The 18,710-nt window shown below is 44.0% G+C and overlaps 1 protein-coding gene across 2 annotated transcripts in view; it reads right to left on the bottom strand.

The window, feature by feature from the left end:
- Positions 1-17,080, bottom strand: part of GSK3B (glycogen synthase kinase 3 beta) — a 148,456-nt gene extending 131,376 nt beyond the window's left edge. For both annotated transcript variants that reach the window (XM_030020997.2, XM_030020998.2), the window contains exon 1: positions 16,390-17,080. In XM_030020997.2, coding sequence (XP_029876857.1) covers positions 16,390-16,477 — 88 coding nt within the window. In that variant the 5' untranslated portion in view covers positions 16,478-17,080. The remainder of the gene's footprint in view (positions 1-16,389) is intronic.
- Positions 17,081-18,710: the final 1,630 nt, after the last annotated feature.

Below are 18,710 nucleotides of genomic sequence, written 5' to 3'. Positions count from 1 at the left end.
CAGCTGGATCCACTGATCTCCACATCAATTTTAGTCCAAATCTGGAAACTTAGTCCATTTGCATACGCTTCTACCACCACCTCTGAAGAGCTCCAACAGCTATTATCAAAAAAGTTGTGAAACATTTAAAAAAACATATTTAAGACATTAGTAGGATCTGAAACTTCAAATTATCATGGCTTTCTTTTTTAATCCAAAGATGCACCACTGCATTCTTTAAACCAGACCCATTTTCAAGTTTGCCATTCCACTTGCTCTTTTCCCTCAAAAAGGATTTTTATATTTGTAAAACATATTTGCATAAAACTGAAACCCACAAAAAAAACCCCTGCAAATGTAACATCAGCTAAACTCTGGCACTACAAACAAAACCCACAACATTTCCCAGAGATAACTCCATTCAAGAGCTCTGGCTCCATGCAGTTTCAAGCACAAATACTGACTACAACAAAGGAAAAGGAGCAAGAAAGTGAGATGTGACAATTTAAATCAGAAGAGTCTTTAATGTGAAGAGAAGTTACTAATATTTTGACAAATATGGAAGAGAAGGAGCGAGTACTTCTCTCCAATTTTTCTTCTCCATGAGAAAGTTACTTCAATAATAACAACTGCATTAACTTACAATTTCAGTTAACGTACTAACTGTCTCATACTCATCTAATGCATCCTGAACTCTTAAAAACAAGCTCACGGAAGAAAGAGTATTTTTTGTTTGTTGTTATTTATTTTAAAGCTTTATCCATTTTCAGAAAACTCCATTAATCTGAATGATTCCAATAAGCCAAAAAGAGCACTTGGTTAGGCTCTACCTTACTTCTTTCCTAGCAGCCATTTCTGATGCCAGGTTATTCTCTTGACTTCTTGTCACTGTCACAGCACTGTAGCTGAAGAATGTCAACAAAAGCTCCCCGGTCTCTCACAGCTATCAACAGGGAAGAGGAATAAGTTTTCAACAACACCTAAGTTGTAAACTCTTCCATCATTCAGATGATGACAGCTGCAGACAAAAAAAGAACTGTATGTCCCAACCGTCTAAGACATCTAAAAGATGGACTATTTTGTGCATGTCAAAGTCAGAGCAAGCATTAAGCACAGCCTTAAGCAAAGCACTGCCTAGAAATGAAGTACAAGTCTCCAGCAAGAGCCTCTCTTACCACTAATGGTCTAAAACTTTCACCAGCCAAAGACTTAAAAGGGAAAAAATAAAAGGCATTCTGGACTGTTACTGGACCTTAGGAGGATTCTGGCATAAGGTTCAGGGTTATCATTTCTTCTCTCTCGTTTGAGCAGATTAGAAGCAAAAAAATTTAATTTGACATCTGTTTCACATATTCGAAATTACTTGGAATATGGAAGGCACCAACAGAATTTTACAAAACCAAATTATAATTTTAAAAGAAGTTACATTAACAGTAGTTCAGGATTCCAGCCTTCCACAGTAACCTCACCTGTACACTAAGACTGTAGCTTTGAGAAGCACAGAAAAAGAAGTATTTGCTGAGTTCTAGTCAAAGTTTCCACACCAAATGGGAAACCACGTACCAGTACAGATAATCATTTTTGCTCTAAAGTATCTTTATAGCTTCTCATGTGAGAGCTCTAGACTTAAGTTTCACACATCCCTCTTATTTGTATGTCAAAAAGCTAGGTGTAAGCCAATTAAAATCCCTAAAAAAAATTAGGCAATAAAGTGACAAAAGGCAATTCTTTGATTTTCAAGGTCCACATCAAATCTTTGACTTTTGCACCAAAGCACTAATAAAATGTAAAGAATGTATCTATCTATACCCCATAGATGTACAAGACCAAGAATTTATTTTCTTCCTTGGCTCCTATTCTATGCAACATCTGGTTTCTACACACAATCTTCAGACACTTGCCCATCTATTAAATAAAAACTAAAGTGACTACTGTGAATAGACAGTTAGGTATTAAGGGATGAGTATTCTTCATGCACTGGCATTATACACCAAAATAATTTACTTATACTGTAAGTTCTTTTGGGCAGACATCCTCTATCATAAGCTTGGTACTTACACAGCCTCTGCAATATGGTCCTGCTCTATGCTTGAAGCTCTGAGCAGTTCTTCACTTGCTCTACATTTTTTTGTGTTGAGTAAGAACCACAGGATCAAAAATTGAAGGAAAGCATTGTTTTTCTCAGGACCCACATGAAGTAAGCTCTAGAGATCCCCCACAGAATGTCTGCGGTTCTCAACTGCAGTACAGGACTACCAAACTAGAGCAAGCTTTCATTTGAACAGCACTTATGTCAAAAAACAAAATTCAGAGCTGATTTAAACCTGTAACTAAAAATACAGACTCCCCAACCATACTAAGCTTTTCCAAATACAGTACATTTACCTAAACTCAAAGGCTAAGTTCTTCCAGACTAGATAAAAGGAATACATTTTTACCAAGAGGGTGGTGAAACACTGGCACAGGTTGCCCAGAGAGGTGGTAGATGTCCCATCCCTGGAAACATTCAAGGGTCAGGTTGGACGGGGCCTCTGAGCAACCTGATCTAGTTGAAGATGTCCCTGCTCACTGCAGGGGGGGTTGGACTAGATGACCGTTAAAGGTCCCTTCCAACCCAAACTATCCTATGATTCTTTCAAACTTTGAGCTACATGCCAAGGCTAGGACAAGCCATTGCATACGCTAAATTCCCAGACTGAAGCTAACCCCTCTAAGATAATCTACCTAGCCTTTAAGTGTTGAAGCTGTGGCCAGTTTCACAGATCCTCATCTTCACATCCAGTAACTGCCAGCAAGCTGCCAGTAGCACAAGGCTACTTCATCCCAAGGGGAAAAGGAACAGGATCAGTGCACTATAACTGAAATTCATCCCAGGACCATGCAGAAATAACTGGAATGACAGAAAATAATACCGTAAGGGACCACAGGCTGTCTTAATTAAAACCTCTCCAAACTTATATATATAAACTACCTGGCAAAATTCTTCATTTTTAAAACTGCCACTACTGGAAATCTGACAGCCTTCCTAAACTATTCTAGTGCTCCCGTTTTTCTTAGAAGTTGACTCAACTAACTTAAAGCATGTTTGCTGCAGTTTAAGCCCACAAATTGTTTCATCTCCAGGGGAGAAGACAACAGCTTAGTCTTTTCTTTCCAACTGCCTTTAATGTGTTTAGAGAACATTATCAAAAGAAATCTCCCTTCAGTCTCCTCTAAAAGAAATCATCCAAAGTGCTTTCAGCTTTCCCTTAGAGCACATCTTCTAGATCTCTGACCATTCCCCTTTGCCTGCAACTATTCTTCCCCCAGTAAAATACCAAAACTAGCTGCTGCATTTTAACTTAAGCTTATTAGCACGCCAAGAAGTGAGAAGGCTAACTTCATGTATTTTACATGACATTCCTGTTAATACATCCAGTAAAAAATCTGCTAGTTCTGCAACATCAATTGATTCATGGCCACTGTGCAAACACCTAACTCCAGATTCTTCTCTGCAGATCTCTTGCCTTCCCAGTTATACCCCACCCTGTTATCTGCACAGCCAAGTCTTACTGAACACTAATAGACTACATCTACCCCTGTTAAATTTCATCCTACTTAGGTACCACTGCTTTGTCAAGATCATTTTGAAGACATGCTCTTTAGTCCTTGGAGCACCTCTGAAGAGAATGCAATCTGCAAGTCTAGAAAGTTTACTCAGATCAGCTGCAAAAAACCTACTACTACACTTAAGAAAACTCTGCAGAACCCCCTTGACCCATCCTTCTAGTTTTGACTATGGGTCCTGACTAACTTCAAAGGAACATTTATTTTATAATGGCTGCAGACCCTTCTTAGACAAACAAAAGCCTGAGTTTCCGCCAGGATATATAAAATAGTTAACAGTGTGAAAGTGAGCACAAACAATATAAAGACATTTCATTTGTAAGTATAGACACACTGGGTCAGATCAAGGCATTGCCTAATCCACTTTTCTGTCTTTGAGAGCAGTCATAAGTAAGCACCCAACGAATAACACCACAGCAATTAACAGGAGGTATGCATACAGATATATGCCTTGAATTATATATACATGTATGCCATATATTTTAAGCACATTCAGTAGCTTTACCCAACAATAAATTACATCGTTCTCCAGCACTGCATCTTGTTGCCCATGTCCAACATCAGTTTACAGAAACAAAGAGCTCTCAGCTGTGCAAAGCCAAAAAAATGAAAATGATGCTGTGACTGAATTACTGTAGGAAAAAATTAACAGTATTCCATAAAAGTACACATTTGAAGTTTTAAGTGGATGATGTGTTTTTGAACAAGCACTTTCATGCTACACAATTGACTCCATTTACCAGCACGTTCCATGGCAGATCTCCTTTTAAGAGGTTTCAGTTATGTGGTCTACATATCCTTTTCTTCAAAGAACAGCCACGGGGTGGGTCACTTTGTAAGAATCTAAGAGTACTGTATTCTTTAAAAGGGCAGTTTCAAATATCTTCTAGAGGATTTCAGCTATTTCTCTTTTAGTAGCACAAAGGAATATTTTTTTTCTTAATACTATGCCAAGATGAAGCAAAAGTGATTCATAACTGCACCAGTCTACCTTCCTGCATTCTACAGAAGAAAACACACTCTTGAACTTTCAGTAGCAGTGCCGACTCTCTAGTCAGACCAACCAACTTCCAATATGTTACTATAGTTCAGCTCCATTTTTCACACCATTTAAAGAGTTATACATTATATAGTCTATCTCAGGACATCCAAAGAGGTACATTTTACAAAGCAGAACATTTCATACGTAATTTACAGATCTGGTAGAATGCTAGTATTATTGCATTAGGTCTTTGTACTTTCATTTAAAAACGGGGGAAGGGTACTATGAGGTAGTTGTATATTTAAGGTTTAATGACTTACTCTCCATGCAAGCACAAAAACTACTACTAAATATGGTAGAGCTGATTCCACACACAGAATAATTCCATACAGTAGGGTTGAAGAAAGTCATAAGAAACAGTGGTCAAATAATCACTACCTGATTCGCTGCATGTTTTTTAAGTATGAGTGGGTTTCATATCAATACAGACAGAATGAGAAATCAAAGTAAAACAGCACATGAGATGCCCAGAGCAATTCAAGGGATTTCAACAAACAAATCTCCAGGAGTTCAGTAACATCTGCTCTCTTCAGTGTCAGATGAAAGCTCATTATTCCTCTTCATCAGCAGACAAATCCCCCACCCCTTTATTAACTATTTTTCCTGACAAAATCTGGGACATTATCTGAATTTTTAGAAATACTTGCCTTTGTTCTCTACTATACTTAGAAATAACAGGTCTTTCAAATATATTAGAGTCATAACAAATTGTATCTATAGTCTCAAAGCAAAACTGTAATAGCCTATGTACAGCAGCCTTCTAGAAAGTCTAGTCCTCAGCATCGACACTTTGTTCTCCCTACTGCATAAACACCCTGCATCCGTTTTACAATTTAATGGACTACCGATACATTTTTCATACACTTCTTCCTCATATTCCCCAGAAAAACATCTGGCATACTAGCACAACAGACAGAGATGTCAGTCCTACTAGCCTTTTTTTCTCCCCCTGCCAGAATTGCTTACTCCATTCACCCAGACTCAAGGCATACGTGCAAAGTACTAGGTGAGGGCTGCTCACCTCCACAGATGAATCCATACACCAGCAAAGCCCGGTGCACCACGACTTGGGGACTTCACTGGAAGCACAGCAGTACACAAGAGTGCTGGGAGAGGTGAAAGCACCACAGTACAGAAGACACTAGGCTGCACGGTAAGCATGAACAGCCAAAATGAGCAAGTTAAAACCTACATGTTACCAGTCTTCCCAGATACTCAAAACAAGAATACCATGAGCGGCTCTGAAAGTAAATATGAACTTTTGTACTACAGTAAGAATGGTTCAATGCAATGCTTGAATCAGCTAGTCAAAAAAAGTGACAGATAGACCATAGTTTCCTTAAAAATAGACAGATCCACACCTACTACAGGTGTACTTAGAGGTGTAAGATTACAATTGGTTTGGGGGTTTTGGTGTTTGGGTTTTTTGCTTTTGCAATAATATCCTGAAAAATCCATGGGTATTGTTACAGGTTCACTAAATAGTGCTGCAAATACTTGCAAAACTTTTAAGTGTGTCTCAAGCCTCCCCCTATACCAAAAACTTTGAAACTCACTGAATGAAAATAAAGTCTTATTTTGAAGTCATATAGCAACCATGACCTTACCTCAAAACTAACCTCCTGTGAGTTTTAAAAATACTCAATTTTATAGCCACATACACACAAAAATCTCGACAACTTAAAGTCAGAAATCCCATTTCCTACCTTACCAGTATGTTCTTTTAACAATTGGCTTGCTGACAACCTAAGTGCAAAATCTGCAACCAGGAGAAAAGTCTCCCATAGTCACAACACTCAAAGGGAAAAAGGCATTTAGAGTGATAGAAGACAGCACATTAGGTTGCAATGTAGCTTCTTTCAGAGCTCCCCGAGCAGCATCAAAATTAAATGTTAATGCTAGTGGGATAGGACATTACCAAGTCACAGAACGTATCACGTGAAGTCAAATGAGAAACAGGTTCGCTATTTCTGACAAAACAATTATTGTTCAAGTATTAAAACATTACTCCCAAGTTTGGTCTGCAGAAATGTAATTAGTCAACCCAGATTTGGCAGAACATTTTAAAGCAGTCTGTAAAGGCTTTAAAGCAGAAGCTCTAAAGCAAAGCCTTCACAGGCTGTTGCATAAAGCCGAAGTGTTGACGCTACACAGAAAACGTTGTTTGTTGCCTCATGAATATCTATACCTGTCTGCAAAATCCCACAGGCATTTCAAATGTGCCACCTGGGAAAACAGCCGCCATTCTTTTGCTGTCACAAATCCCAGCAATGCCCTTGTCAGCTTCCATGGACACCGAAAGCCAGTAACTCCAGACAAAGAGAAGCTTCGGTCCATTGAAGTTGAGTCTATCATGAAATAGAAGAGACTTGCAGATTTGGTACCATTCACTACCCTACGAAGATCTTCTATTAAGCCAACTACATTTCTAAAACACATTCCGACTGAATGTCATTCAGAGAATTTGCTGGTGAACTTTATATCCAGACATGTGAAAAGTCCAACAAACATACTCAACTGCCATGCCCATGTCACTTGCATAAAAAAAAAAAAAAAAAAATCTATACGCAACCCCAAACTAACTCATGCCTACTGCACTGATCAAGGAAGAGCAAGCTCAAAGTCGAGCTCAATCTAAAAATGCCAGTACCTTCCCTTCTAGGAGTTGCAGTCAAAGCGCTCTCTGCCCTCCCACGGGCAAGTATCATCTGAAGTTTGGGCCCAACATTTCTGGAATAGTAAAGTTCTCCCACTCTGCACAAACCTCATGCTTTTGTCTCTAGTACATTCACTAGCTGATGCACTAGAAAACAAAACCAGACAAACAGAAAAAAAACACCTAGTTTTCCATGGGCCTTTAAAGCATTTCCCCAAGACTCAAATCAACTCTGCAGTCCGTTGTGGTTACTAAAACATGTAATCCAAAATTAACGATTTTTGTAAACCCATTTCAAAGTCTCTAAAACTGAAATTTGATTAGTTAGGTTTCTCTATTCTCTGAGGTACACAGAAAAAAAAACGTTAACTTGCAACTACTACACTGCATTACACTATACATACCCATGGCTCCCAAGCCAGTACCTACAATCATGAGTAAGACTGCAAGATTAGAAGTGAAATAGACAACAGATACTATCTTCCCAAGGACGACATTATTTTCCATTTCTTTAGGTTTCAATTGAGCAACTGTATATATAAAGAAAAACTCACCTGCAAAAAGTATTGCCAGAAAGTTTTTCTTCTCTCAGCAAGGCATAAAACATTCTTTCTGATGCTGATACTCAACCTCCCACAAATATGGGGAAATTCATTTATGGCTTCATTCATGGCAATACATATCTGTGCCAAATGATTCATGTTTACTTGGCCAACAACCAAATATTCTGTTTATTTAGGCTGATGAATTTGTGTCCCCCTCCTCCCTCAAGGAAACCCACTCATACAGGTTCAATTCATTGTGTTACTTTTTTATAGATACTTAAAACAAATGAAGCACATGAGAGATGGGATACAAGTAATAATATAGGTTCTATGTAACTGTTTGCAGCGGGGTGTGAATCAAGAAATTCTTCTTTGCAGAAACAGTCACATTTTAGTTTATCTTTCTGTAAGACATATTCTTGGCCTGTCTGAAAATTAAACAATTGCCTGCATTCCTGGCAAAAGATACTTCTTTGAACTACAGGGCTTGTAGCCGACAAGAATTATATTCCTACTAAAAAAGTCAAAACAGACGATGTTCTACAGTTGTGGCTGTAAGAAGTCTGCCTTGGTTGGAAAAATTCAGCTGCTGCTTCCCTTCTGGTTATAACTTCAGAGCCAACACCCAACTTCTCTCCTTCTAAGTGCTCTGATCCAAAAGCCTGTGGCAACTTTTGCCACTACACTCAAACACTTACCTTCATGCATGCACAGCAGCACAGTATTCCTAAATTCCATATACCCTCTACAGCATTACTTATCCAGTGGTATCAATCAGGAACATCCTCCCTTTCTCTTCTGATCAGCACATCTCTCTTTATGATCATCTACTGTCAGGCACTTCGACTACTAACAGGTTTCTTCAAATCCACCCAACTGCCTGAAGAGACATGTCGGGCAACGTAACTATACCACTACACATTCCTGTAATACATTATGTTTAAGAGACACTTTCCAGACTCAAAAATAAAATCAACAGATACTACCTAAACAAAGGAAAAATACTAGCAGCTACCTCTAAATAATTCAACTCAACCTTATCGTAACACCAGCATAACAGTCATTCACTACTTTCAACGTGACTACATTGGTCATTATAACCCACAAAGCAAGAGGCGCTCGGCCTTATTCAGACCTATTACAAAGTTATGAAACTGTACTTTTCTTAGCTGCAAGCTCTTACTTACAAGCAAGCTAAAGTGAACTTCCTATGGCAGGCACCAAGGCCCTCTGCAACCCCACAGCGCTATTCCTTCAGCTAAATTGACTCCACATTACTGACGCAGACACCTTGCAAATCATCAAGAAATTAATCACGTGGAAGATACTTGGCAACTCATTTTCGCCCAGTTAATGCCAACTCACTAGTCAACTCCATGTGCAGGAAGCAGTGGTACTGATACTAATTTAACAGCCCCTCAGCTGATGAGGCTAAGCCAGAAAATACTGGGTCCACTGCTATGGAGAAGTGGCAATACTCTCTGGCAAGGACTGGTGCCATCCCTTCAGAAGGAGCTGTTGCTCTGTGGCTTTTGTTTTTAAAAAAAAAAAAAAAAAAAAAGCCCTCAGTGCTTGACATCGACAAGCTATCCTACCACTTTCCTTTCTTCCATTATAAGACAGACTAGGCAAGAAAACAAATTACCTTAAATGCTTAGATCTACTTCCCGTCTGCAAGAGATAAAAGTACAGAATGAACTGCTTTGCTTTATTTCCTTTTCTGAACAACAGACAAGTCATCTGTGGCAAGAGCACCTAATGAAAAGATTCTTTGATAGCACTGATCATACAAGAAAAATCACTGTCCACTTCCTTTAGAGGCACATCAGTATGACTTCTGGGCATCCACATTTTTGACAATCCTCAGAGGGTGATATAGAAATGCTTTCAGTAAGGTCTCCAACATGGATTTCTGTTGAAATCACCTCACCTCATCTCTCCTACTGCACAGATGGAACATCACACAGCAGCACTGTTAGAGAACATAGGATTGAGTCAAACATGCACTGTCTCACGGACTACACCTAGATAACTGACCCCCTCTCTACAGCATGGTAAGCCGCTACCAATGGGAGTGGGAGGGATTCTGAAGATTTGATGAAAGCACTTCTACCTATAGTGGTTATCCAAATCTAGTTTGCAAAAGCTTCGGGTAGAGCTTTATTTCAGGCTTCTGTTTAATGAGACACAGCAGCACTGACCATGAACATCTTGTTTGAGCATGGCTATGATGTTGTAGCTATTTCTCACAAAGGTGTATCTTGCTACCATGTCTCACGCCTTTCTCATCTTAAGACCAGATTGCTGCAATGCACTCAATATACAACTACACTTTAAATCAATTAAAAAATATAAAGTGGCATAGACCATCATGCCGCCAAACTTATGTCTTCCCCAATGGCAGTATGCAGCATTTCAGCAACAATCTCCATCAGATGAGAAGTGCCAAGGGAGTTCCTGGTTTTGCACCTAAAGAGAGGGAGTTTGACCTGTACAGTACTCTATGGGTTTGAGCCTTTATGTCTGAGGGAGTATCTTTTCTTGCCACATTGTAAAAGCTGTAATTAGCATATATTTTCAACATACATAAATAAAAGAGCATCTATTTGTGCAGCTTACTGAAGGAAGTGCTGACAAGACAAAATTTTGGATTTTATATGGACTTGGGTCAAAGAAAAATGAGGAGAGCTGTTTTGCGAGGCATTTGAACTTTCAATCAGCTCCTTTTCATAGCTGCTTGAATTTAAAAGTTTTGTTCGTCTTTCAAGGCTGCACTGGGCTGATGCTCATTAAATTCAGAAAGCAGCCAAGTAACTCCACCAGCCATAGAGCTTCTGCAGGAGACAGCCACTTTAGCACTTCCCACACTAGCTATGGGTGACTGAAAGTCCTCAGAGTAGAATTAAAAAAAAAAAAAAAAAAAAAAAAAAAATTAACAAAAACAAAAGGAAGAGAACTCCAGAAAAATGTTCAAGTCTTAAGTCTACAGAAATTTCTGGAAACTCAAAGCTAACAGACCTTCCAATTTAAAATGGGACTCATCAAGTCATTCAAAACAAAAAGACTCCAACAGCTTGAACCAAGAGGCTGCAAGTGTTCTCCAACCACCTTGCATATTAGCTAATGTGTTCAAATAACTAAGGGGTTTAGCATTAATTAAATTCAGAAAATGCTAGAGCTGGTCACAGCACAAAGCTTTAACTGCAGGCTTTTTGCAGACGCAGACATCCTATAGGCTTTCAGAATCTTCTTCACATCACTCACCCATCCAGTTCAAGAACAAGCATGGGGCGAGGGAACAGCAATAGCCAATATCCCACAGATTTGTATCATTATGAAGACCTGCAATGAGTCAACTGGACACCAATATTGGAAAAATCCTTTACGTTTTATCTAAAATAGCGCTTAAAGGTATAACTCATCAAAATTAAAGAGCTCTTGGGGCAGTAGAGGGAAACCCTTCAGCCTGTGGGGTGGTCTTCAGCAATATATGCCAAAGAACTACTTCTTTTCTTATCCCCCAAGAAAAAGATCAGAATACATACACCACCACTGCTTTGTGACACCTACAAGGCCCTATCAAGTCAACGGATGAAGCGATACAACAACTTCCAGAGCTGGGATGCATACAGGCAAGGAACATACTCCATAAGCCTTATGGGTTTCCACAGCTTTTTAAGTAGTTGGTTAAAATATGGCTAAGAAATACAAAAGGCGAATCAAGTGATAATACAACAGGGGATCACCTCCAGGAAGCTGTTAAGGGAAGAAGAAACATGCAGAACAGCAACAGAATGAGAAGAAAAGCTTCAGGATAAACCCCAATAGGTCTTACAAGAAAAAGAACAACTAAACCACCAACCCACAGAAGTAAGACGTGGGGGACACAGCAGAATAATTAGTCAAATTGTCATTTGACAGGTTCCGTTGGCAGGCCTCACTTTTTTTACTAGTTATTTTTCTGCTAAACTATTCCTAATGACATGAATACAGAGAAAATAGTTTGGCAGTGTTAGAATTAAGTACAGCAGACAGCTGTTTTATTCCTTTTCAGACTGCAAGGCATGACTTTGGGGCACTATAGCATGAGGCACTTTTCACTGTAGCGCACGTGGTCATTAGCTGACCCCGTTAGTGCAATTTTTTTTCAAGTTTAGGCATGAGGAAAGCTGTTCACCCAGCAGCAGTCAGAAAGCTGGACAGGGCTAGGATCAGCGACGGCCAGACACATAACGCTCAGCAGGCTTCTGGAAGGGAGTGATCTTCCTCTCTCCAGCAAGGAGAGCAGGATGGGCAGCTTCCAGTTTCAGAAACCAATTAGGCAGAAACTGCTATCAAAGCAATAGAGAGGGCCCTACCCTAACTGGGTTGAGAAACAGAAGGTGGCATTATCTCCATTGTTTTGCCAGTTTCAACAGCCCCACTCATTCCTTCTCCCTGAAGTTGACCAGGGTGCTCTTTTCCAAGGCCCTTCCTACACACCTACCTGGATATCACACAGTATTAATTTAACACTGTCACCTAGACACCACATGCTACCTAAAAATCGGTCACTTTTATGTCCTGGCTTGTGGAGTGGCTACTAACAGAGCAACAAACTCCCAGACTTTATTCCTTCATGAACCACTTTTTAAAGAGCCATTATGCCAATGAAAGATGCATCATGCTCAAATGCCAGCAGTAGTACCATGTGTGAACAGTACACAGCAATACAGGTTTACCAAGCTATTGTGCTTTCAGGAGATTATACAGTACAAAAAACAGTGACTCTAAGAAGAAAATAAAAACTTCAACAAAACCCAAGTTTGGCACCATTGTAACATTCTTCCAGAGAGTCCAAAATGAATTATTACAAGATTGTCCTTTAGATTTTGCAACCAAGAGTATGTGTACAACATTAGAATTAGCTAAAGCAAATAAAATTGCCTTCCTCGCCCTGCAAGCTAACAAATTCTGCATAACCAATTACAGAGCCATGACACTCACACATGGAGCAAAAAAACTCTTCATGGCAAGCGTTAGCCACGACATTATTTACTGCAGACCAACAAGATAATTGGCTCCAGTTACAATAAGTAGGGCTGTCTACAAGGAGTTGGTGTTACTTGAAACACTTATTTTCCAGAAGCTCAGGGAAGAAATAAAAAAAAAAAAAAAAAAAAAAAAATCAATTCCACAGTCATTAGATGAAAATTCTCAAACTGCAAACTTCAAGACTTCTATTTTTATACTGATATTTTTGGTCATGTGTTGCATGAATACCCTTTATATTTCAGGATTATTTTTGTCCCATTTGGGAAACAATGTACATTTGGAAGCAATGCAAGAACAACTAGGTGAAGAACAAAAGAAAGCTTCAAGTTCAAACGTCTTCTCTTATACTATAACCAGCAGGTTGATAGTATCAGCAAGTGGACAACTGGAAGCTCAGCTCCCTCCTGTTGAGGGACAGGCTCAACACAAGGAGAACACACACTTTTTTTTTTGTGCAGGGAAAGCCTACAAACCCAGCAATACAGAGCTGCACAAAGAATAACCTACTTGAGAATTACTTCAATGTAGAAATCCATACAGTGGGGTGGAAAAAATGGTGGAGTGATTTCAAAACCACCAACATATAAATAGAGAAAGAAAAAATAGTCATATTTCAGAAGGTACTCTTGATGCTGGTATGGCTTGAAAGAGATGTAAGAAGGCCACAGGGTTCCTACTCTTGCAGAGATGTTAAAACCCTTGTAACATCTATTACAGAGCAATGACAGCAGCATGCATGAGAAGTCATCTTTCCCAACAGCCAGAGAAGTAGCTGTTGGTAATCTCCCATCCTTTCATTCAAGGCTCAGGCTTTCTTACCAACTTCTGAGAACAAAGTCTCATAAATTAAGCCTAATAAATTACACAGGGAAGAGATGAAAAAATCCTTGCTCGCTCTTTCTCCCCCATATAGCTTGGGGAGAAGAGCAATCACCGTATGGTTCTAGTACTGCTCCTCCCAGGTAACACAAGGATCAGCGAGCCCTCCTCTACTACTTTATCAATCCTTTCCTCATTGCTTGGATCCATCCTTCCTAGATAACAGTTGCAGTGCTCAGCCAGGAGCAGCAATAGCTGCAGAGACACCAGAGCAAGAGTGACTTCATAATTTAATTTCACCACTACTCCAGGCTTACAAATAAAAGCAAAAAGATTGACATCAAACAAGTCAGGTTTTGCTCCCTGATGACTCAGAAAAGACCCGCACCAAGACAGAGGTACTAAAGATGTCCAAGAGACTCAGAAGATACCAATCCATCAACTTTCACCTACCTCACAAGGACTCTTTTGTCCCAGCTTTCTCTCAAAAGGGCTCAAAATGTAACTAAGTACCAGACTGCAAATACATAGCAAAATGAAAGAGCAGAGCAAACTCTCTGTTCAAGACACATTTTTTTTTTTTTTTCCCCCTCAAGCTCTCAACACTGGTAATAGATAACTTGCTACATCATGCCATAATATGCTAACAAAACTCATGAGAACCAGAAAAATATAACCCTTTTTGACACCCAGGAATTTTTCTCTCTTACAAAGCAAAAAAAAAAGTTAACTTCCTGGGCTGTCTTACATGGATGGATTAACTGAAAATATAAACTGCATTTCCCACAGAGTCCTTATATGTGGTTCTCTTGCTTTGTTCTGACATTTTTTTCCAGACAGCAGAAGGACCAGGAGCACATGACTAGAGCGACTGTGGGGGTTATCACAAGTGCGTGTGCTTTATGCTACGGCCTTTGTCTCTCCCTCAGTGTTATACACTTGGGATTGAATCATATTTGCAAACTTGTTGGTCTGCATCAGTTAGCACCCTCTTCACAGGCAAGCATCTGTCTAGTCTGTGACCTCAAATAAACGGGAAAGGAGCATCAATGACCTTTCAAGAATCAAGCTGTAGAGCTCGAGTAAGACAAATGTAATTGCTGAGCATGACAGGTCTAGGTCCTGCTTGGTTTAGACAGCCACCTGCAGAAATACTGATCAACAAGACCTGCTTCCTATTCCACAGGCACATAAAGTAAATCAATAAATTAAAATGGAGTCACCCACGGTTTTTCTCCATGCAGATCAAGAATCCTTAATAAATGCTAATGCTGGACCTGATCAAACATACGCTCTTATACTGCTAATAGGGGTTAACTGCACCCATGTTTTTTGAAGTGCTGCAGGCACGTTGATCATGCAGATACAAGGTAGACTACAGACCCTGAGCCAAATGCTCTCTTCAAGGCTTCAACCGCAGTGGAAGACATTTCGGTGCAGAAAAACGTCAGAATTTCTGATCTGTGAAAAAGCTCACAATCTTATAGCGCTTTGGCATGAAATGCATAAAACAATGTGATATATGCATGCATGCACACACAGAGCCATGTCAGGTGTGGCTATACGCAAGTATCAAATAGATCAATTGAATGGTAATGCATATCAAGCATTCCTGGTCCCATAAAGATGCCACCCCGCATTTCCGTAAGAAAACGGAAAATATCGCTGAAAACTACGCTATTGATATGAATCTGGAAGAACAATTTAGCTGTTAATATGAACATATTCAAATCAGGAGTTAAGAAATGCCGTACTATAAACACATAGCCAAATCTTAGCGACTCAGAACAGGGCCTTTTTCCATTCGCACCGTACATTTGTTCAGATTTAATACATAATTTTAATCCCACAAGCTAGAATACGAAGGATGGGCACATATTAAACACAATTTCCAACACGCCTGTGCAGAATAAAGCACAGGCCTCATTCTTAAAAATATTCCTCTGATCAGAAAACTGGAAAAGGCATGCCGAGCTTGAAATAACTACTCCATAGGCTCACATGTCAAAATAATCATTTTCTTATCCCCTCTATTGAGCATTTTACCAGAGCCTGGAGAATATTAGAGAGACACCTTTTGTAAGCTCCCCTCCCCCTCCTTTTTTTTTTTTTTTTTTTTTTTTTTAATGGGCTGGACTAAAAGGTGCTCACACCCGATCTACGGGTGCATGGAAAAATCTTCCAAGCTCTCTCCTTCAGAGCCAGGAGTGCTTAAAAACACATAATGAACGTGAATGTCACGGCCGTACCTGCGTGCCCGCAATTCGTTTCCTCCTTTCGAGGAGGAAATAAAAAGGAAATACAGGCTACGGGAGCTCCCAATCCGCTTCACAAGAGGGGGGGGGGGGGGGGGAACAAAAAACCCCAAACAAAACAAAAAAAGGCTTTTTAATTAGCCAGAGGCCGCTTACAACGCTGGCAGCGATCAGAGGCTAAGGGAGAGGACAAACCAACCGGCATTTTTTGCCCAACAGGCCCCAAACGAAGCGGCGGCGTGCGCCTATTCAAGGTTAATGGAGGGGGGGGGGGGGGAGAAAGGGAGCTGCCTCAGCCGGGGCTGGGGCCGCTCGCTCGGCCCCCGGCCGGGCTCCCGCCCGCTGCTTTCCCTCCTCGGCGAAGGGAAGGGAAAGGGTGGGGGGAAAGCCCCGCCAGAGCCAGACAGACAGACAGACGGACGGACAGCCGCGCAGGGGCGGCAGGATACTCACGGCTAACTTTCATGCTGCCGAAGGCCGAGGGCTGCTGCACCGGCTTGCAGCTCTCCGCGAAGGAGGTGGTCCTGGGCCGCCCGGACATGGTCTCCCGCTCCTGCTCTGCCCCGATCACCTCTCTCTTCCTGCCTTCCCCCTTCGCCTCGCCCCGGCGGCTCGGCGGGCCCGCCTGCCGCTCCCTCGCTCGCTCAGCTGGAGGAGACGGGCGGGACGCGCCACATGAAACGCCGGGCCCCCCCCTTCCCCCCCCCGGGGAAGCCCCCTCCCCTCTCGGTCTCTGTCGCGCTCTTCGCCCGGCGGCGGCGGCGGCTGCTGCTGCTCCTTCCTCCTCCTCCTCCTCCTCCTCACGCCGCCCGTTTCTCACAAAACCATCCTTCCCGGCAGCGCCGGTGGGTCCGAGAGCCGCCTCCGCCCAGTCCGCAGCCCCCCCGGCGCCGCTCCCGCTCCCGGCCCCGAGCGAGGGGGGTTTGCTAGGCCTCGCTGCCCCCACCCTGGGCGCCAGTCACATGGGGCGGAGGCTCACGGCCCGGCTCCTCTGATCCCGTCGCCGGGGTTCTCTCTCTTTTTTTTTTTTCCTCCCCCCTCCCCTTTTTCTTTTTTTTTCTTCTTTTTCTTCCTCCTCTTTCTTCCCCCTCCCCTCTCTTCTCCTTCCCCCTCGCCTCTGAGGGAGGCGGCAGGGAACGGGACTATTTTTTTCCGCGGCGGAGGGATCTCCGGACTCCCGGATCCGCCGACAGGAGGTGATGCGGCCGCTCGCAAGGGGATCCGGCAGGGGCGGTGGGATCCGCGGCGGGCGGAGTAGGGGTGAAGCGGCCCGGGCGGCCTCGCTCGCTCCCTCGCTAAGGCTTCTCAGTGCGGCGCTGAGGCGGCGGCTCCGGCGCGGCTCCTCATTGCGCCCGCAGGGGCAGCTGGCGGCGGCTCAGGCTGGGGACGCTGCACTGCGGGCGACGGCCGGCGGCGGCGGCGCAGGCCATGACGACGACGGCGGCGGCGGCGGCGGCTCCCCGGCTCCTCCTCAGCCGGCTTCAGAGCGCTGGCGGCGGCGGCGGTTGTTGCTGTTGCTGCTGCTGCTGCTTCCCCGGGCGTCCGAGGGGCATGGGACTCGCCCGCCCGGCTGAAGCCTCCCGCCGCTCCCTCCCGGCGCCGGCCGCCTCCCGCCGGGCCCCCCTCCCCGTTTCTGCCGTCAGTCTCTTTGTCCCCGCTGCTGCCTCCGCTGCGTGCCGGGCTCCTGCTGCTGCGCTCTGTGTGTGCGCCAAAGCCGCGCAGCCGCCTATACCCGTCGCCGCCCTACGCTGCGGAACGGCCCTAAGCACCTTCTGTGAATACCCAGCCGAAGAGCCCGACGCACTCGCTAGCCCCCAGCCCGAGGCCCTTACGGAAACATCCGAGCCTCCTCGGGACCAATCCCGAGGTCGCTACGGAAATGCCTGTTACGGGTCGTGACCAATCGCGAGCGCAGCCGAGTCTCCCCGAAGCGAAACGGAGAACCAATCGGAAAACGCTGCCGCCGCCCTAGCAGCGCGGTCGGGGAGCCAATAGGAAGGAGCTCCCTCTTCCGGCTATTGCCGGGCCAACCCGAAGAGAGCCGAAGCGGGACAGCCAATCGAGGGGCGCGCTGCCTTTGTCACACAGCCCTGGGACGGTTTCAAGCCGCAGCCCGAGGCGGAGAGCGGACGCGGGCTGCCATTGGCTTCCCCGGCCGAGCGCTCCCATTGGCTGGCGGCGATGAGGCGGCCCGAAGACGTCACCCTCGCTCTCGGCTCGCGGACCAATCCCGAAGCCCGGGGCCGCGGGCAGCGTCCGCTCACCTTTATGACCTCACCGGGCGCGCATGGGCGGGGCCGGGGGAGGGGGAGCGCGCATGCTCAGTGCGGCGCGAAGGGCGGGCCCGAGGGCGCAGGGCGGCGGCCGCCGCCCTGCGCCCTCGGGCCCGCCCTTCGCGCCTGAGGGGAGGCGGCCCGCCCCCCGCCTCAGGCCCTGCCTGCCCTCCGAGGCCTCCTGTCCCAGCGGGGTTTGCACTGCCCGGTCCTTGCCCGCGAGGGAAGGCCGCTTGGGCAGCGGGGAGCCGAGGGAGGGGCGGGAAAGTTAAAACCCCCGAAATCGCCCGGTTTGTGCCTCAAACCGTCAGGGGCTGAGGTGGCGGGAGCCCGCCTTCCGTCCCTCGTCGGGCCGTGAAAGACGGCGAGGTCGAGCCGGCCGTTGCCGCGGTGTTATCCGCAGGCCTGCGGTGTGGTTGGCGGGAAGAATGCGGCGGCTGTGGGGAAAAGGGTAGCGGCGCGGTGAGGTGACTTGTTAAGAAAAAAATACGACAGCGGTAT

This window comes from Aquila chrysaetos, chromosome 7 (assembly GCF_900496995.4).
Source record: "Aquila chrysaetos chrysaetos chromosome 7, bAquChr1.4, whole genome shotgun sequence".
Taxonomy (NCBI): Eukaryota; Metazoa; Chordata; class Aves; order Accipitriformes; family Accipitridae; genus Aquila; species Aquila chrysaetos.
Note: the sequence above shows the minus strand (reverse complement) of the source record. Positions and strands in the feature narration are given on the sequence as shown.